This window comes from Crocodylus siamensis, chromosome 14 (genome assembly GCF_052110815.1).
Source record: "Crocodylus siamensis isolate JL-2025a chromosome 14, ASM5211081v1, whole genome shotgun sequence".
Taxonomy (NCBI): domain Eukaryota; kingdom Metazoa; phylum Chordata; order Crocodylia; family Crocodylidae; genus Crocodylus; species Crocodylus siamensis.
Genome location: NC_143408.1, coordinates 8,483,876 through 8,504,216, shown reverse-complemented (window position 1 = coordinate 8,504,216; position 20,341 = coordinate 8,483,876). Strand labels below are relative to the sequence as shown.

At 57.4% G+C, this 20,341-nt stretch overlaps 1 protein-coding gene and 1 pseudogene across 6 annotated transcripts in view; both read right to left on the bottom strand.

The window, feature by feature from the left end:
• NFIC (nuclear factor I C) overlaps positions 1-20,341 on the bottom strand; it is a 130,853-nt gene that overhangs the window by 14,613 nt on the left and 95,899 nt on the right. For 4 of the 6 annotated variants that reach the window (XM_090027871.1, XM_090027874.1, XM_090027870.1 and 1 more), the window contains 3 exons: positions 17,559-17,687; positions 16,460-16,644; positions 12,536-12,695 (listed from right to left, as the gene is read on the bottom strand). In XM_090027871.1, coding sequence (XP_089883997.1) covers positions 12,536-12,695; positions 16,460-16,644; positions 17,559-17,687 — 474 coding nt within the window. Of the gene's footprint in view, positions 1-8,827; positions 8,914-12,535; positions 12,696-16,459; positions 16,645-17,558; positions 17,688-20,341 lie in introns of all 6 variants that reach the window. The other 2 variants (XM_090027872.1, XM_090027876.1) reach the window with 2 other exon arrangements.
• LOC149853314 (U2 spliceosomal RNA) lies at positions 9,802-9,956 on the bottom strand (annotated as a pseudogene).

Genomic DNA, 20,341 nt, shown 5'->3' with positions numbered 1-20,341 from the left:
GGAGATAGGACTAGCTTCCCGGATTAAGGACAATAAGAAGTCCTTCTTCAAATACATAGGGGGTAAAAAGAGGGTCCCGGGTAATGTGGGGCCCCTGCAGGACACGATGGGCAACTTAGTCATCACGCCAGATGACAAAGCTAACATATTTAACGATTTCTTTGCCTCTGTCTTCCTAAGTAGGGACCAGTTCAGCCACCTCCCTGCTGGGCCCCCCTCGGGCCCCGAGAGAGACACGCCTGGGCCAAGGGTTAGCGAGGAGTTAGTTAGGGTACTTCTGGAGAAGCTGGACGTGTTCAAGTCCGCTGGTCCGGACGATCTTCACCCTAGGGTTCTACAGGAACTGGCTGAGGTCATTGCGGGACCCCTGGCACGGCTCTATGAGCACTCGTGGTGCTCTGGCGAGGTGCCGGAGGACTGGAAGAGGGCCAATGTGGTCCCTATCTTCAAAAAGGGAAAAAAAGAGGACCCGGGAAATTACAGGCCAGTTAGTCTGACCTCAATCCCGGGTAAGCTCTTTGAAAAAATTATCCTGGCACACATCCAGGAGGGCCTTGCGGGGGAATGCATGCTCAGGGGCAACCAACATGGGTTTATCAGTGGCAGGTCTTGTCAGACCAACCTGGTGGCCTTTTACGATCAGGTCACCAAATCATTAGACGCAGGGGTTGCTGTGGATGTAGTCTTTTTGGACTTCCGGAAGGCTTTCGACACTGTCTCTCACCCTGTCCTCATCAAAAAGCTGAGAGACTGTGGTGTCGATGCCCACACGGTCAAATGGGTCGCCAACTGGTTGGAGGGCCGCATCCAGAGGGTGGTAGTGGATGGGTTCTTCTCGACCTGGAAGGATGTGGGCAGTGGGGTTCCGCAGGGCTCGGTCCTCGGGCCTGCACTGTTCAACATCTTCATCAGTGACTTGGATGAGGGGGTAGAAAGCACCCTGTTCAAGTTTGCTGATGACACTAAGATGTGGGGGGATGTGGGTGCACTAGAAGGGTGCAATAGGCTACAAGCTGACCTTGACAGGTTGCAACGGTGGGCGGATGAGAATAGGATGGGGTTTAACACTGATAAGTGCAAGGTGTTGCACATGGGGAGGAAGAACCGGCACCACACTTACAGGTTGGGGAACTCTCCTCTTGCCAGCACGGAGACGGAAAAGGATCTTGGAGTCGTCATTGACTCCACGATGAACATGGGCCGGCAGTGTGGGGAGGCAGTCAAGAAGGCCAATCGTACCCTATCATGCATCCACAGATGCATCTCGAGCAGGTCCAGGGAGGTGATCCTCCCCCTCTATGCGGCACTGGTCAGGCCGCAGCTGGAGTACTGCGTCCAGTTCTGGGCGCCACACTTCAAGAGGGACGTGGACAATATGGAAAGAGTTCAGAGGAGGGCCACTCGTATGATCAGGGGTCAGCAGGGCAGGCCTTATGAGGATAGGCTACGGGACCTGAACCTGTTTAGCCTCCACAAGAGAAGGCTAAGGGGGGACCTTGTGGCCTGCTACAAACTGGTCAGGGGGGATCAGCAGGTATTGGGGGAGTCCCTGTTCCCCCGTGCGCTGCCAGGAGTGACCAGGAATAACGGTCACAAACTGGCGGAGGGTAAGTTTAGATTAGATATTAGGAGGCGCTACTTCACAGTCAGGGTGGCTAGGGCCTGGAACCAGCTTCCAGGGGAAGTGGTGCAGGCTCCGAGCCTGGGGATTTTTAAAAGGAAGTTAGATGAGCACCTTGCCGGGGTCATCTGACCCCGGTGCTCTTTCCTGCTAAGGCAGGGGGTCGGACTAGATGATCTACCTAGGTCCCTTCCGACTCTAGCTACTATGAAACTATGAAACTATGAACCCTGCAACCACCTTGCAAGTGCATGCACCTGGGCTGCACGCCAACGGGGGCACTGCTCTGAAAAGCGCTCAGCCTAGTGACTAAGGGACTGGCAGGTGGCAGCCAGTTCCTGCTAGCCCAGCACAGGATGCCACAACACAGGGCAGGATCCCTAGTGGGGGATGTGCCTAGATCTCTAGAGTACCTCAGTCAAGTCTCCTCCATCCCAGCAGAAGGGAAGTGCTCCCAGCTCTGGTCCCAGGCCTGGCACCACACAAAAGCTCAGGGGGACTGAACAGAGAAGTTGTAGCATTCTCATGCTTCAGAGCAGGGACCTGCAGTGTTCTGGGCTGTCCTCAGGAAAAATCACCCTGGTTTGGCCAAACTGTGACCCTCCATGTCTTACTTTGCACATGCTCAGCGGGCAAGCGGCACTCCTGAAAAGTTCTGCTCTGAAAAGTTTGTCTGCAGTGAGCATGCTCTGCCTGCACTCAGCGCATCTGTGCATACACAATCCCCATCTGGTGACACGCTACATTTTAGTCCAGCACTACCACGGCTGAGTGGGACTTTCCCTGAAACTGCTTTACCTGGCACCCAGGCCACTGCAGGGCCAGGCACGGGAACTAAGTGTGTGTCTACATACTGCAGTGCCATGCAGAGTTCCCCATGCTAAGGAAGCAAGTTCTCTGTCTGTCCGTCTGCCAAGGTTAATTAGCCAAACTGCTAATTGGCAAATGAGCATGGATATCTCTCGGCACCATGGCACTGCATCTTGCTGTGCAGACATCTCCCCAAGTGGGTGCAGGGAGCCTGTCCCTCCTGTGCTTTTGATGTCCCTTTTTCTGGCAGAGGCAGCACAGGGGAGGAGGAAGAGGAAACGAGCTGACTGGAGTGCAGAGAAATAGGAGCCAGGCTAGCTGGGGAGAGGGGGAGGTTGGGACGAGAGGCCGGGGAAATGGGGAGAAAGAAATCTCATTGCACGCAGTCCTCTTACGTGGGCGCTCTTTGGGCCCTTCAGCTGAAGGCTTGGGGATAAGGAATGCCTCAAAGGCTTCTTGCCTCCCAAGTAATTGCTAGGCATTGGAGTCAAATAACATAAAAGCAGACATGAAGGTTTATGACTAGCTGACAAAAGCCTTGTCCACATGAGAGAAGCTGCACTGATTGAACAGCCTGGATTTAAAACCCAGCTCTTTACAAGTGGTGCTAATCCCCCAGACAGACACACATTGGTTTGATCCTTGCTTAAACACATTTAGCTTAACTCTAAACCTTCCTCATCTAAACCCATCAGCAAGGCTCACTCTAGCTTAAGAGCACCTAAGTGAAGGACCTGCACCCTTGCAAAGGAATTGATGTGAAGCCATGCAACCTTTCTGGTGTGGACTATTCTCTTTCCCTCTCCATCACTGGACCCTCAGGGGTTGTTTGCATGACGGCATGGCTGACGTCACGGCAGTGCTGGCACAGCAATGGTAGTGGAGTTCCCTGGTGGACACGGGGAACTTGGCGGGAGAAGCAGCCTTTGTGCCAGGCTTGCCTTGCCATTTCCTGAAAGACAAGGTGTAGCTGGCAATAGCCTTTGCACGTGGGGACAGGAGGTATCTGGCATATCTGCATCAGCCGGAGTGTGCCAACGTAGCTAAGCGGAAGTCTCTTGTGGCATTCACCAGCCACCTACAGAGACTTCCAGAGTAGATACAGCCTGCATTTCTAGGCAGAAAAAAGCCAAACCTTATGCCACTTATGGTTCTAGACAGACTCATGGATTTGGACTTGATTTGGCTGATTTGGCTTGGGACATGAAAAAGTTCTTACATGTCCCAGGCCAGAATGAATCATCAGAAAGGACCAGATGCATTTCCCAAACCCTGGCAGGGGCTGAGTGGCTGCTTTCCATAAAGCCAGGACCGCAGTAGCAGTGAACGGAGTTGCAAACACTTTCAAGAGACCCCCCTCCTGCAGCCCTGCCACCTCCCAGCAGGTGGCAGCACCAGTGCCTCACCTGCCAGCATCCCTTGGCAATGCACTTTGCAGCTGGACTGGAGGGGACCTGGGCTCAGCCCCAACATCCCATGCAGTTTCCCTGCTGGCTGCCATCAGGGACCTGCCAGCAACACCTGCCTGCTCAGAACTGGACTGAGCCCTCAGATCATGCACATGGGGACATATCTGAGAAACTGAGGCAGAGGCAAGGGCTAGGGCAGAAAGGAGGGAGACAAGGCGCTTTTGTTCCCCAGGATGGAGCAGAGACACTGGCCGGGCAGAGCAGGGGGCTGCGGATGGCTGGAGCTCTGCAAGCGCTCCTGCTTTAAAGATCTGCTTTCCCTTGGACAGTTCATTCGATCCAGTGGGCCCAGGCAGGGCAGGCCAGGAAGTGGGGAAAGGCCAGGGGAGGGCAGGCAGAGGCAGACACAGTTTCGGCATTCACGTGGCTCTGGGAACACTGTTCATGTACTGCCGGGCACCTGGGAAGCGCCCATCACTCGTGTTCAGGAGGGGTGGGGTAGGATCTGAGGGGAGGGTGCCCCCTTCTGAGGTCCCATCCTACCCCCTAACGCTGACTGCCAGGGGACAGTGCTGCCTACTGAAGTCCTCCCCCATGGCCTGCAGCACAGCACCCTCTGTCTCCGGGCTGGGGGCCACTTGCTACTGACTTGGGGGGAGAAAGCACTCTGACTGCATGGTGCCGACTGCTGCACGGCTGGGTCGCTGCTCCACAGCTGACTCAGTGGAAGAATTTTGCCTGCATGGTCCATGGCTTATCTTCACCACACCAGCTGGTCCCTCCTCCCAGTCCACAGCTAGGAACAGCCCTCACAGCTCATGCACACACAGTATTTCTTTTAGCTACAAGTATAGGGGCTATGACACACCTTTGTGTACTTCCAAGGCCAACCAGTAGAGGTGCAGGTGCACGTGCACACACACACACTATAGCCCCACCCCCGCAAGCTCATTGCTACCCATTGTGTTGCTGGTATCATGGGAAAAAGCAATGGTGTAATTAGCGGCGAGGTACAATGAGGGAAGGCTTTTGGCTCTCGTTAAGGATGGAGCGAATGCAGGGGGCTGACTTTGTCGGGTCAGCAATTATGGGGTGTTTCTGAGTGAGTGAGTCCCCGGCAGCAGTCCCAGAGCTGCAGGTCATGCTAGCCAGGGCTCTGCAGGCAGCCTGCTGCATGCTGCACCTGGTCTCTGTGCAAATGCCTTTGTTCCCTGGGGATTAAAACCACAATGAATGAAGTCAGTGTTCACCTGGGCTCCCTCCCAGCCTCTGGCCTCTCCAGAGACACTAGACAAACAGCCCTGTGTTTATAGCCCTTGCATTTATTCCACAAGCACGTGGGACGCAGGGAGAGAAGGGGAAAGCAGAAAGGGAAGGAATTTCCGGCAGGCCGGGGCTCTCTGCTTCCTGACTGACGACTGTGCAGCACCAAGGCGCCAGCACAATGGGCACTAATGGGCACTCTGGCTGGTGCACTTTGGATAAGGGCTGGATGAGTCAGAAAGGCTGCCAGCCCCTCCGGCCCCTTGGCAAGGACTGGGCAGCGCAGGGGGAGCTACAGAGAAGGCTGCAGTCTCTAGGGGCTGGTGAGCCACTGCAGCAGCCACCACCTCTGCAAGGGGGTGCAGAAATAGCCACCATGGCAATGGCTGCCCTGTGTAAGCCCTGAGTGTGGAGCCGCACTGCTGCATGTCTGAGGCAGTGCCTGGGGACAGCTGAGCCTGCCTCACTTGTGTTACGTGTGACTGTGCTGCCAGGTCAAAGCCAGAGTGGGAAAGCTGGAGCATCCCTCAGCAGAGTCTGCTTCTGAGCCTGCATGCACACACTGGGCACCAATAATGCCTCATGCAGGAGTTTCCACCTGTGAGCTGCACAGCGCTTCTCATACACCAGCCCATCAAACCTGGGTGTCTGGGGGGGCAGGTCACTGAGAACATTTCACCTCCTCCTGAAATGCAGCTAGCTCTGGGGTGGAGCACAGCATTGAACAGTGGCCATGTAGGATGGGAAATAAGGGCTCCTAAGCCACTTGGAAATCCCAGGATCATTTGGAGAGAGCAGAAGCCCTGGCAGGATTCTGGCCCTCACTGTACCCTCATGAAACACCCCACAAAACTGTGACCTCCCCCCAGGTGCTGGGTTTTATGTCTAATTGCCCTAGAGTCACTTGGGAGCTCCTCTGCCTGTGCCTCTATCCTCCTGTCTCTTGTCTTATATTCAGATGGGAAACTCTGGGAAAGAGGCTTTTTCTGTTCTATGCAGACATGGTGCCTAGCGCGATGGCTCTGGGCTGCCACGAGGAGCAGTCAGAAGACAAGGCGAGGTGGCACCTTACAGACTAACGTGTTCAGAGAGGTGTGAGCTTTCACAGCCTACCATCAAATTACTGACAACCACCTGCGGGTGCGCGGCACCCCCAGCGTGCTGCTCCCCACTGGTGCCTGGGGGGGAAGTGTGCCCTCTAGTGACCCAGGGAAGCCCACTCATGGGCAGGAGCATGGTGCGACAAATGCTGTGGATCACGCTCAGCGCTGGGTACACATCAGCTAATGAATTATGGATTAAATAATAAGTGTGACTAATTAAAAGCAGCTGGAAACGCACATGCCAGATCCCACTGTGGCTCTAACAGGCCATCGGGGATGCAGTGGCGGAGTGGCGGAGTGTACGGACGTGGCCTGGGGCAAAGGCGCTCCCAACAGCAGGGCTGTGCCCCAGTGGACAGTGCCCTGGCACCGCCGTGAGCTGCTGGTGCAAGGCCCTGTCTCTTTAAGAGCCAAGAGCTGCCCCTTGGGGGGCTTCGTGGGGAGCAATATCCTCGCGGCCCGGAAAACCTCGCCGCGCCTCCGCCCGGCGCTCCGCCTAACGGCCCTGCCAGGTGCCAACGTTGCCCGAGGAGGAGGAAGAGGAATCCCATTGGCTGATGGCCATCACGCTACGGGGCCAACCAATCAGGTGCCAAACGGTGGCTGTGCCAGTCGGGCGGCGGGGGCGGAGCGTGGATGCAGCCTCGCCAGTTACTGGTGCCAACTTTTCTTTCAGTGGCATGTTTGTGCCGCGGCTCCGCCGTGCTGGGTGGGTGCCAAGGTGGGAGCAGGGCTCCGAGCAGCTGCAGTCCCACAGAAGCAGGCTGGGAAAACACGAGGGACTCAAAAGCAGAGCCAAGACCTGGAGAGCAGAGTCCAGGATGGGTGTGGGAGGTGGGCCAAGCCCCAGCCCCGAGCCAAACCCGGTGGGGCGCCTTCCCTTGGCTGCAGTGGGGTTTGGGTTCTGCCCGTGCTGGGCGCAGTGTGGACGTCAGTGGGGACATCCTCCTCTGCCTGACCTGTGCCCAGGAGGGATCTCCATGCAGGACACCCCAACTCACAGCCCAAGCAGGTCTTGGCCGCCCTTCGAGGCCACTGAAGGCGACTGTTTCCTGGGAACTCGGCTGAGAGTCCAGCGCCCTGCACAGTGGTGCCTGCAGCTTGCACGGGCCAGCTGGGCACCAGCGAGGGGAGCCTGGCTCTCATCCTGGCCCCCGCAGCCCGTCTCTGGCAGCTCAGCCTGTGCCAAGCCTTCCTCGGGCTTAGGAGGACCAGAGTTGCACTGTCCTTTAAGAAGGTGAAATAACTGCTGACTGAGAGCAGAGGCCCCTCCTCTAGCTCCAGGCTCCCCTCCGTGCCCGTGCTTGGCACAGCTTTTATCTGGGTGTTTCCGCGGCGGGAGCAGAAACCCGCCCTGCCGGTTTGTACAGTGCCTGGCGCATCAGGTCCTTCCTCGTCCACTCGTTGCAGCTGGTGCCCGCTCGCACATGGCCGCTGCTGGGTCAGTAACCATGGCAACTGGACCTGTGCCACTGCCACAAGCCTGGCCTAGCTCCTGGGTGTCTCCGTGGTAACCAGTTTGGGCAACATCTCCTTCCTCCCTGCGTGCTAACATAGCCCAGAATGCACTGCACCACAGGGTGCTACTGGGTGCCCTGCTCTGGGTGATGAACCCCCTGCTCAGGCACCATGGGATTGCTGCTGGAGTCTCCCACAATGCCCTGGGACAAACATAGACTGAAAGCGTGGGCAGGGCAGACGCACAAGGCAGCAATGTGGACGCAACCCATGGCTTGGGGGCAAATCTCGGCTGCATCTAGGCTGGAGCACAGGCACAGACATGGAAACCGGTGCGAGCCCGATCCTCGCAGCCACTCAGCTGTCTTGGCTTTAAGAAACCTTAGAGTTGGCATAAAGGGCCTCCTACGAATCTTCCTCTGTTAACATCCCTGGAGCATGCCTGCCGCAACCACCCTGGGGCTGCCCGGACTGGTAGAGCAGGTCTGCCCTTAGCTCGAGTATAGGGACAGCCCAGAGACAGTTTCAAGCTTCCTTATCCTGCACCTCCCATCATGGCTGTGGCTCAGGCCTGGGCAGCATTGCTGGTGCAGCACGAACCTCTGACCTGGGGCGTTCTTCACCCCTGCTCCCTGGGATAAAGTTCAGCAGCCGGCGCAAACAGGGAGCCAGGCCCCAATTCAGCCACCCTAGACTCCAGCGAGCTACAAGGCTTCATTTGCTATCACACGACACTACCAGCTGGGGTGGTGGCTACACTCCACCTTTGCAGGACACCTGTCTGTCTGTCCGTCCAGGCATTTATACCCTAGGAGGCATGGCCCCTGGGATTATTCACATCCCCCCAGGCAGCCTAGGCTCCAGCCAGGTGCCTCGCAAATGCTGGTCTCCAGTGAAGGTCTCGCCATTCTGACCATGCTCCCTGGCTCTTCCCCTGCCTAGCTCCTGACCTGCCTCCTCAGCACAACCTGCTTGCACTTCCTTGCCACAGGACACAGCTGCTGGCATCCAGCTGCCTCAGTGGTCCCTTCTGTGCAAGTGTCTGGCACATGGACCCGGAGGCAGGAGGCCCGAGACCTCCCCCTTTGCCAGAGCTGGGACAGGCTGGGCCGGAAGAGACACCTGTGGGGAAGAGTCCCGCCCGCAGCGCTCACGGCTCTCACCTGTGCCTGATAGATACTCCCAGGATCCCTTGGTCCTAATCCCACGAAGGAACGGTTCGCAGGGGGCGTGCCTGGTGCAGAGTAGGCTGGGGAAATAAACCAGAGAGCTCGTTAACTGGGCTGAGGGCAGACCCCCTGCTATGCTCATGAACCAGTGCAACCCCCTGAGGAGCAGCTCAGCATCACTCTCTCCACATGACAAGCAAGGCTCAGAGGCAAAGTGGCTTGGCCAAGGCCACAGAGTGACACTGCAGAACGAGACCCTGGCAGCTCCTGGCTTCCCGGCCCCTTGCGGCTACTCTGTGCGTCTCCTAAAAGGCATGGCCCAGTGCTGCTGGCTATGGTGGGATGGGGGCTGATGGCAGGGTCAGGGAAGCAGGCTGCAGCCCATTCACACAGCGGCTTCTCAAACGCATTTGTTCAGCAAGAGCAAAAGGTGCTGTGCCAATGTCCTGGTGAGGCTGGAGTCCTGGTTACCCGCAGAATCCGCCTGAGCAGCCCTGGGTTGAGACTGCAGTATGGGGGCTAAGATACACAGCTCTAGTCATATTCAGCACCGGGATGGAGTAACACACACAAGCCAGCTTATCATCATGCTTTGCCCTCTCTAAGCAAGAAGCAGAGGGCTTCACAAGCATCCAGGTGACAGCCCTGGCCTGGGGCAGAGGAGCACTGACATCTCAGAGACACAGGTAGAGAAACCAAGGGGTAAAGCAACCTGCCCACGGTCACATAACAGGGCAGTGGCAAGAACAGTACTAGCCCAAGGGAAGCCTGGCTTCTAGCTCCCTGCTCTAGCCACTAGGACACACCGTTGCAGATAAGCTACTGCTGCTTTTTTTAATGCTATTCCCTGAAGCAAGGCAGCGTTGGTTGCTGCAGGGCATGCTGAGAGCTGTCACACCCAGAGTGCCCACGCGCCCACGTCTCCAGTCCCCTCTTTGGTCGGGAGGGATTTTTTTTTTTTTTTTCTGTTTTTTTGCACCGGTCCTGGAAGCACTGCAATACCAGGTCAATGCATGGAGTGGATGGAGCACGCTCCAGTTCCACCACCCAATACCAAAAAGAATCTGCTCAATATAGACCTCCTATGGAGGACATATCAGAGACAATTACCCTGGGGAGCTCGCCCACGTGGTCACACTGCTTCCCCTGCCAGGTAAGTAGCCATTGCAGGGGCCTGTGTGAGGGCTTTCCTCCAAGCAACCCCAGCCGTAGTCATTCCTGGCTGTGACCTGGGCACCAGGCTGACCGCATGTGGTGACCTCAGGCCAGTGAGCCAGAGCTTCAGGTCCGTTGTGTGCTGCTGCCTCAGGCGGGACCTGTGCTCACTAAGGGGGGCTCGCTGTCTCCCTCTCATGGCTGGATCTGCTCCTGCTGCTGCTCCCTGAGTGCTGGCTCTTTGTCTCAGCTTGCCACCTTCTGGGCTGTGGCTCTGGAGGAGCATGTCCCACACTACTCTTGACCCCTGCTCTCCTGCTCCCAGGGGCATGGAGCTAACCCGGCCTGCACAACACCCTCTCCTGACTGTTGTCCCACCACTCTCTAGCTCCCAGGATGCTCCTCTAACTTGGAACCGGCTCTCAGGTCCTGCTGCCCCCTGCTAACTATCCAACCGAGCAGACTGCATGCACAAAGAAGTCAGCCTTCAGTCTTGGAGGGGAGAGGCTCCCAACAGGGCCCCCAGCCCCCTTTCCATCTTGCTGCCTCCCTGCTACCTGGACAGGTACTTCCTCCAGCTCATGCAAAGCGGGCCTGTTCCTAGTGGACAAGCCTTAATGAATTTCTTTTGATCCATCCATCTATTTACTATCCAACAATATTTAAGTGCAGCAGTTACATTTCTCTAGCAGGTAAGGTATTCTCTTCACAGAGGCAGGGCCTGGCATGGATGAGCTGTTTCAACTCCACACAGGGCTGGCACTCAGCTCTGCTGCTTTGCAGTTTAGTGTACGTTCACACGCAGGCAGCTCTGAGCCATGCCAGTGCCTTGCACCAATGTGCCATCCCCCCAGGTCAGGGGGCAGCAGCAGTGCCCAGAGAGCTCAGCCTCTGTGGTGCGATTCATGATGAGATGCTGATGTTGCACAGGGATTCCCCAGTGTGACTTGCCCACCATGATTGTCCTGATGAGACAACTGGCAGCCAAGCAAAGCTGAGAAGATGCTCTCTGGGCTGTGCTATCTAACAGTGGGCAGACAGAGCAGGATGGTGGCAGGTGGACTGGACGGCAAGGAAGCCATGGAGGTAGCAGTCCCTGTTTTGTCCAATCCTGAGTCCCCTACTTGGCTCTATTGCAAAGCCACATTGCATCACAGTTGCTGGTACCAAGGAAAGGGCTGGGGCACCACCAGTTGCTGGTGGGTCTGTTCTCCAAAGCAGCCAAGAGCCTCACTAGGTCAATAGTGCCACTGCTGATGCTCAGCAACTCTAGGAAACAATGCCATCCAAATGCTTCTCCCAACTTCTGTGGGGACCAGGTCAGGCCTTCAGACTGACGTGCTGCATGAGCTGCCCTGGAGATGATCATGGTTGGAACTAGGTTGCCAGCTTTAGCAAAGCCCTTTGCTCACTCTTTAAATTTCTCTTTCCTTTAAAGCCCAAGGGTTTTGCAGCTTGCCCCATTGTGGTTTTTTTCCATGCATCTCCTGAGAGCTCCATGGGACAGAAGCATGAAACTCTTAACACAGGACTCAGGAGTAACAATTCCCCTGCTGAAGAGACAGTCCAGCAGGTGCTACCTATGCCAAATGCAGGCTGGCCTGCTGCATGCAAGGGAATCATGGTTCAGACTGGCTAGGCCATCCAGGGCACCATGCAGGCAGATGGGGTGAGCAAGCCAAAACCACCCTGCTCAAACACTTTCATCTTGAGCTCCCAATGCGCCAAAAAACCTTACTGCCACCCCAGGCAGCATCCCACCTCCATTATTTTTCAGAGGGTGAAACTGAGGCACAGAGAGGTGACATAGTTTGCTCAAGACTGGTAGGAATCATGGGTCAGAGAAAGGAATAGACCCAGGAGTCCTGACTCTCCCCGACACCCTGTGTTTTACAGACCTACCAGTTTAGTGAGACATGCTTGGAGAAGGCTCTTGAGGGCACAGGGTCACTGGGTGGACTGGGAAGCAGCCCTGGGTGGGGGTTCTCAACAGCATCAGCTCAGATCCGCTGCCCAGTAACTCTCCTCTGCGCATGTTAGAGCAGCTGCAGCAGAGACCGATACCCTACCAACCTGCTTGGGAAATCTCCCCCAGCAGTGTGCTGCCCTGACCTGACCCAGGGGCCAGGTCTTATGAGAACAAAGGCAGCCCAGCACCCATGGCTTCTCTGGGGAGAATGTCCCTGAGGACTAACCTGGGCTTGGGATGAAAAGACCTGCCCATTGAGAACTAACTGAGACCCAGCAAACTCATTCCACACAGGCTGTCAGGTGGCAACTGCTTTTGCTCATTAGTGGACAGGGGGTCCCTGTCTACGACATGGCGCCACACACCAGCCCCTGAGTCCCTCGGTCCCAGGCACAGCCTGCAGACTGCCCCCGCTGCTCAGAAGCACTTAAATGAAGCCAGGTTGCCAGCGAGATGGGAGAAGGGTAGCCAGAAGGCAGGGAGGAGGTATGTATGATGGGAATGGCAGGGCGAGGCCTGACTGGACGGATGGCACCAGGACATGCCAGCAAGGGTTGGTGGCACCGCGGGCTGCTTACTGGGTGATGTCGGTGAGGTCGTCCCGCCCTCGGAAGTTGTCGTGGTGGATTTGGTGTCAGGAGAGATTGCCAACCGGGGCATGCCAGGGGGAGGTGGCGGCGCCAGCATCTGGGTGGAAATGTAGTGGCTGGGCACTTTCACTTGACCACTTCCATTTAACTGGGGACACAACACAGACAAAAAACAAACAGCAAGCCATTAGGAAGCAAGAGCAGCACAGAGCCCAGCTGGTGTGCCCTGCCCAGGGCTGCCAGTGCTAGCCTCCCCCCAGTGCTTCAGGGGAGGCACCGGCGGGAGGTAGGACAGGGGCCGCAGCAGCAGTAGGACAGAGGCAGGGAGAGGAGAGCCCCTCGTGCCCATAGGACTGTATGGGCATGGAGCCCTGAGCTGAATCCTGACTGACCCTGAGGGTCCCCAGGGCTGCTGGGAAGGAGGGGCTTCTGGCACCAGCTGATAGAAAAGAGCGGACACAAAGCCAAGGGGTGTCCCTAAAGTCAGGGACATCACAGAGGGTCCCAGGCCATGGTACATGCAGGCTTGCAGTCACTCAGAGGCCTGGCCTAGGCCAGCAGCCCAGCACCTGCCACCTCTGATACCCTACACTAGCACTAGACCTGTTTGAGGCGAGGCCCTGGCACACAGAGGAGAAGCAGAGGATCCTCTGGATAAAGCCAGCAACTGAGCCCCATGGCAAGAACCGGGGCTTCCCCAATGCCTGGCTCACCAGTGGAACGAGTTTGTTGGGTCCCAGATCAGTCCCTAGTGGGTGTTGCTCTAGATCACCAAACAGCCACTCAATACCACAGGCTTAGCCACAAGCAGCAGGAACATGCAGCCGGGGCCGAGGGGACCAGAACGGCTCTGTCGGCACCACTGGCTGGAGTAGCCGGAGGCTGCAGGCTGGGCCTGAGAGGCAGAGCAGGAGCAGGGAAGCCAGTACCATAGAAGCAGGGGCCGTGGGTCAGGAGCGAAGGGCGCCAGTGGAACAATAGCAGTGCTGTCGGGGGCAGCCCTGCGCAGGGATAACAGGGGGTACACAACCAGATCAATGGGTGCCGGCAGGGCCCTGCGCTCACAGCCTCTCTCTTTAAACTCACTAAAACTGGCCAAATTCAGCTCAGCATTCAAAAGCAGCAGTACGGGCTGAATTCTGTAGTTGGGCCCTGGTTTGGGCAGCGTCTCTGCTGCAGGTAGCTGAGACAGCAGGGAGCTCTTTGAAGAGACCACCCGTGGGGAAGGGGCACCCAGCTGGGTGGCGCACAGGCAGCTGGGAAGCAATTGCTGGTACATCAAAAACCTGGGGGTGAGGGGCCTGGTGAAGACGGAGAAGCCAGAGAAAGGCTTCAAAGGCTGTGGAGCCCACTCCTTTCCGTCTCCACCCACTGTGACTTTCAAAGGCTCCTTTGTAATCTCCCCTACCTGACACTGGCAGGGGGCTTCTGCCTTTCCTGCTGGAAATGCCTCCAGCCAGCCCTGCCTGCTGCCTGGGATCCTGGGTGCTGCTCCCTGCACTTCAAAGGGGGAGGGCAGCAGCAGGCAGCACAGGGGAGATCTCCTTGTACTCTCCACAGAGCTGGGTTTCAAGGAAGGAGGGAGATGGGGGGATTTTAACCATGCCCCTCACTCTGGCCTCTGACTTTCTGGTTCCTCTGCCTAGGAGTTTAAGGAGACCCAGTAGTGGTGCAGAAGGCTGCTGAACAGGTGTCTTGAATATCCTTTTAGCCTCCTATCCTTCTGGGGCCAAAATGAGTTGAGAGAGAAACCCCCAAAGGCTCCTGGGGTTGTTCCTGGTACACCATGAGAGTGATGTGCAAGCTCGGGGCATGGGGTCATGTTACTTGCTGGTGGCCACTGATACCTGGTGGGAGAATTGACTTCCTCCGCTCAACTAGCGGGTGCTGGGATATCCAGTGCAGGGAGTCTAGCCCTGGTTGCTAGCCCTGATGACAGCAGTTTTCTATCAGCGTCCCTATGGATGTGGGGAACGAGGGTGGTGAAATGTCCCCGAGGAGGCCTGTTCCTTCTAGGAGGGCCAGTGGAGAAGCAGAGGTTTCTTGTTCACCATGGGAGAGGGGAGTCTCTCTGGGGAAGTCCCCTGCAGTGGGTGCAAAACTCAACTGCAGCCCACAGAGGGGAACCAGGAAAGGGGCTGAACGAGGCAACATGCTTGAGCTGGGAAGACAGAGGATGCCTCCTGGCAGCAGAATAGATATGGGCTGGGAACAGGGGCACGGCTGGGGCGCAGCCAAAGTCCCACGCTGGGGAAGGGAGCCCAAGGGCAAGTGTGCAGAGATGAGCTGAAGGCTGGGGTCACTCACGGGCCATGCATGGGGCAGCTGGCCCAGCACCACTACTACAGACAGCAAAGGGAGCGCGCTGGTGCTGGGGTGTGGGCAACGCGGGAGGTGGGAGGTGGGCCGCGCCTGTCCCTCGTATTCGGAGCTGTCCAAGGTACTGCAAGGGGGTAGGGAAGGAGGGTCCAGCGAAGCCGAGAAGGGGGTTCATAGTACAAGATGACACAGAAAGAACAGTCCCCTCCCTTCTGCCCCCTCCAAGGACGGACCACTACATAAGATGGACCGGGGGCTGCCCTTCAGCTCCAAGCATGGGGCGAGCGGGGCACAAATGTGTGCCCAGCTATTCCCGTGCTCCAGGGGTCAGGAAGAACCTGTGGTGCCCACCCAGGGCAGGGCAGTACAGCTGGGCAGTACAGCCGGGCAGGGGTCACGCCTGGCACTTTCCTGGACTCTGAAGCAGTTCATGGCTGGTGGGATGGGCAACGAAATAATGTCCACGTGTCCTTCGCATTCACCAAGGATGGAGTTTAGGATTTCAGTAGCTCTTTACTCTGCAAGTCTGTCTGTCCGTCTGCCTGCCCATCAGCTTTTCAGCCTGCTCCGTGCCACTGGCACCATCAAATGTTATGAGCGATAGCCGTTCAAAGACTGACTTTCCCCTCCCCACTGGCTCAGGCTGCTCATTCCCCGCCATGCGCTCACTGTTTCATTTCCTGCTCTTCACCAGCAGGTTAGAGCTGTGCAGCTCCCTGGGCTTTGGGGAAGGTCTGAGTCCATGTTTTCCACCACCCCCCTTAGTCCTCCTTCAATGAATTTAACAGGAAGAAAAATTTTGAAGCTAATCAAGCCTGTGCTGCCAGGGATTGGCTTTCTTGGGCCATGGTCCCTGCTGTCCCAGGGGAAGAAGGGTACCTCCTGGGGAGGGGGGTCGGGACAGGGTTTTCCTACCCGCCCCCTTCAGCTAGGGAAAGAGTTAGGGCTCTTATCTCTTTGCAGCACGTGAGAGGAAGTTCTCCCAGGGTGAGGTATGTCCTCACGCAGGGGTCAGCACAAGCCTAAATGCCAGCCAAACTAGTGCTTGGAGTGGTCTGTGAGGGATGATGGGGTCCGTCACCAGCCCCACATCCGTTGTCTGTCACATTCCTGCCAGGACAGGGGGCAGTGGGTCAGGCAGCACCGCTTGCCCTAGATGGTACAAAATAAAGGTGTCTTCTGCAACTGTATTCAAGCCAGCCCACTTGAAGCACTGAACAAAGCACCAGGCGAGCCCTTACACAGGGGCGTGCATGGTGTGCTCCATGTGTGCTAAGGAAGTCCTGCCCTGCAGGAGCCAGACAGACCACTCTATCTAACCTACTGGCCAGATGCTCCTTCAGCCCCAACCCCGACTGCCTCGGGACTGGCTGTACCACAAAACAGGGATAATCAGGGGTTCAGAGGTGCCATTGAGTCTTTTGCATTGGGTTGGTCCCGCCTCATGACTTGCTTTCAGGGAGGGATATACCCAGCCAGTCTGGCAGGAGCCCAGCGGTATCGGCCCAGTCAGGACCTCTCCCCCACCCAGGCCCCAGGCCGGGAACAGTGGTGGTGGGAGGGAGAGAAAGGGACGATTCTCCAGCTCCTTACCGGTCCAGGCTGCTGGTTGGACGGGTCGCAGGCCAAGGAGACGAGATCTTTCAGAGGGTCCTGCGGGTTGAGATGAGGCGGGTACCGTATGGCGGTGTGGGGGAAGTAGGTGGAGGCTGTTTGGGGGAGAATCGAGGTGGTGGGGAAATGCAGAGTAGATGAAGGGTGTGGGCTTCGAGCGATACCTGGAGGGGGAGAGAGACAAACAGGAGACCGGGCGGCCTTCACTCCAAGAACCAGGCCAGGCAGACACACCCAGCGCCCGCTCCTGCTCCCCAGCCCCACCCCAGGAGCACTCTGGGCTCATGGCAGCAGGAGAAAGGCCCCTGAGAAGGCCCCTGTTTTGGCAGCCCCTGGTGACCCAAGCTGCTTCACACCTATGTCTCTGTCACACAGCACATGGGCAGTGAGGTGGGGGAGTGGGATCCAGGCACAGGTCAGGGAGCCAGGGGCTCTCCCTCCCCCTGCCTCTGACACTGACTCCGTGCTGTGGTCTTGGGCAAGTCACCAAACATCTTACTGTGCCTCAGTTTCCCCTCTGTGAAGTGAGAACAAGGATCCTTACCTGCCTTTCAGGAGGGGGAGGCATGGACGCCTCGCCTGGTGCAGGAGGCATGCTCAGTACATGAACAGTGGTACCCATGGTCACTTCCAGTTCAGCCCCACTTAGAGAAGCTGCTGTGGGAATGGCCTGGCACAGATGCCCATCATAGCCCCCCTCTCTGCCAGGTTACATAGGCTCAGTCCACACTAACCATCAGTACCAGAGGGAGCTGGATGCCTGGCTGAACTCTATCTGCTCCTGCCTCCCCGCATGGATGTGGGCCCAAACAGAACAGAGACTTCCTGGCTTCCCTGTGCCTGCATGGCCTCTGCTTCAGCTCAGAAGCTCCTTAGCACAGGCTGGCTGTGTTCCCATGGGTCTGTACAGCACCACTTGGTCCCCCAGCAGTTCCCCACTGTGTTTGCAGCAGTGTGGCCGCCTGCATCTGTCCTGATGTCACACAGGCCATGACTGTCTTGACATCACACAGCAAGAGAGCCATGCCATTGTGCTTTGGGAGACTCCGAGAGGACGCCCCAGAGGCGCCTGACTTACCGCTGTGCACGGCGATGACTGGACGGTGGTGCTGCGTGAAACTGCTCAGCCTTGGGGAGGAGTCCTGGGGCGACGGGCTGTTGAAAGGTGACTTGTCAATCTCTGTCTTTTTTACGGTGGGGGAGATGCCTGGGGGCCAAAAAAGCAGCAATCGTTAGGGTACCACCTTTCTTAAGGTTGAGACAAAGGGGAGGGATGTAGCTGGGTCTGAGTTGAGTGGTGCTACCAGGGGAGCATTTCACTGCATAGCCTGATCTCCCCCAGGTTAGGAAGGCTATTCCCACACCCCCAGCCCACGGTTTTATTGACTTTTCTGGGGTGCTGCTATCGGGGCTGCATGTTGGCCTAGCCAGGCCAGCACTCTGATCCAGTAGGACAGTAATCCTGAGTGAGAAACAATTGCCCTGATGGGCTGGCAAGCCTGCTCGACAGCCTAGGGAGGGAGGGGAAGAAACCCCTTTGGTTGGGCCTAGCTGGGCTGTTCACCTCAGCCTGGGTGGGGGGCACACTAGGGTGGGAGTATGCACTGGTGTCAGGAGGGGGCGCACACATGCCAAGCAGCTAGGGGTTAATGGGAGCTCCTTGACCGGGGTAGGGAGAGGGTGTTTCAAGTGTCTGGGGCTGCACTGAGGAAGGTCCCATCCCTGCAGTGAGGCTAACCCCAGCACTGGCCGTGTCTGGAGACAGCAAGGATAACTGCTGCACTGAGTCCATCGAGCTGAGGAACAGGGGAGATGAATGGGGGCACTGGTGTCGGAAGATCAGCCTGGAGAATATGGGGAGGTTACTGCTGCGGCAGAGACGGCAGGGGGCACAGGAGCCCGAAGAGAGACCTTGGGCCCACAGGCAGCAGCCACTTTGCTCTTGGCTAAGGAGGTAGAAACTGAGGGCCCAAGTCACTTGCTAAGCAGGGCATGTCAGCTCTGCCAGCACTGGCCTCTGGGGATGCCTAAGTGTCAACTGGACCACTCCCAGGGCGGGCACAGCCGTGCTGTGTGCACATGGATGAGTATGGCTGAGCAGCTATGTGTACAGCTGGGTGTGCAGGTATGGGATGTGTGCACGTGTGTGTATACTCAAGTGGATGTGCAGGCGTTTGTGTAAATGGAAGCAGATGTGCTGTGTTGTGTGTATGTTGTGGGTGTGCACAGATGTGCATGTGTGTGCCTGGGTGTACAGGTGTGTTTGTGATGAAGGGTTTGCTGCTGTGTGTGCAGGGGTGTGAGTGGATGTGTGTGTAGGTACCCACAGGTGTGTGGATGTGTATGCACGTGACCTGCAGGTGTGTGAGTGCAGGTGTACACTGGCATGCCAGCATGTGTGTGCGTGTGCATCTGCGGAGGATCCGTGGGATGAAAGTCTCTCTCCCCTTTCTAGTGAGGAAGCCTGTGCCCTTCACCACCTGCTCCCAGTATACCCCTGCACAGGACAGCATTTCTAACCTGCCCCGGGTCTGCCTCCTCCTGACAAGCCCAGGGCAGGGGAACAGGCCCGGGGCACAGCAAGTGCAGGCCCAGGCTGGTTACGTTACTGGTGCCAGACTGCAGTGGGGCCACACAACTGGAACCAAGCACACCCCGGGGTGCTCCAGGGCCCAAGGAAAACGAAGCCACGTATGTTCCCCCCAGTTTCTCTGTGGGAGTCGGGCACCTTGCCCCAGAGCCCAGCAAGGCTGCTGGGCTGTGGCTTTCTGCCCAGGTGGGACAGGGAGGTCTGGGAAGGCAGGGGCGAACAAACAGGAGGAAGATGCTGTTTCTTCCCCTAGCCCCGAGCGCCGCCAGCACTCCCTGCCCCTCACCTGTCCAGTGGGGCAGCAGGTCGTGCTGAGTCACCGGCAGGCATGGGACAGGACACCCTGCAGCCCAGCCCTGCCCTGCCCCATTCTGGGCCCCAGCTCAGACAGTTGGCTGCTGATTTATGAGGAAAGATTAAGAGAACTAAAAATATGTCTGGCTTGGCCGGGCACTGACCGGGAGGAGATATGAGACGGAGCACGAGGATCTGAATGGCATAAACACCAAGGAGGAGGGGCGGGCTCAGGCTGGCTGGGGGGTGGGAAGGCTGATAGGAGGCCTCGGAGCAGGGAAACCATCCTGATGGGGAGGCTGTTGCCCACAGGATGTGGAAGCTTCCTTGCCTGGGACATTTCCATGCTGATGGATAGGACACCTTCTTCCCCTGTGGCCCCGTCGGGTCACTACACCAGGGGCTTCTTGTGACATTTTTACTGGATCAATCATATAGCTGGGAGAAGAGTTGCACAAGCTTTGGGGCATGCACTGCCCTTCCTTAGGCCATAAGAGAAAGCCCCCCGTGCGGTGCGACCTAGGTCTGATGCAGGCAGCCCCAGGCACCGGAGTGCTGGGGAGGGCGCTGAGGTGCGTGCTTGCTCTCCTGTGCTGCACAGCGTGGGGGGGGCAGGCTGCCCCGGAGGTACTGTACCCATACCAGGGTCTCCGGCCCCCAAGGGCAGCCCAGAAGGGGGTCTACATAGGATGCCACAGAGCCACCTTTGTGCACTGGTTCCTTCCCTGTCTGCTCCCTCTTCCTTGGCCTCTCTGTTGGCTGGACATGACAGTGGCAGATGGACTGCAGCCTCCATCCACCCCTCTCCCTATTTCTCTGCTGCCCCTCCTTTGCTGCCAACTCCCCAGCTCAATCCTGTGTCCCTCTCTCTGCCCTCCTTGCACTCAGCCCCACCATTGCTTTCCCTGGTACCTCTGTGCCAGGAAATCCTGCAGTCCTCCTTGCCCTGTGCCCAGGCCCTGTAAGTCCCTGCAGGA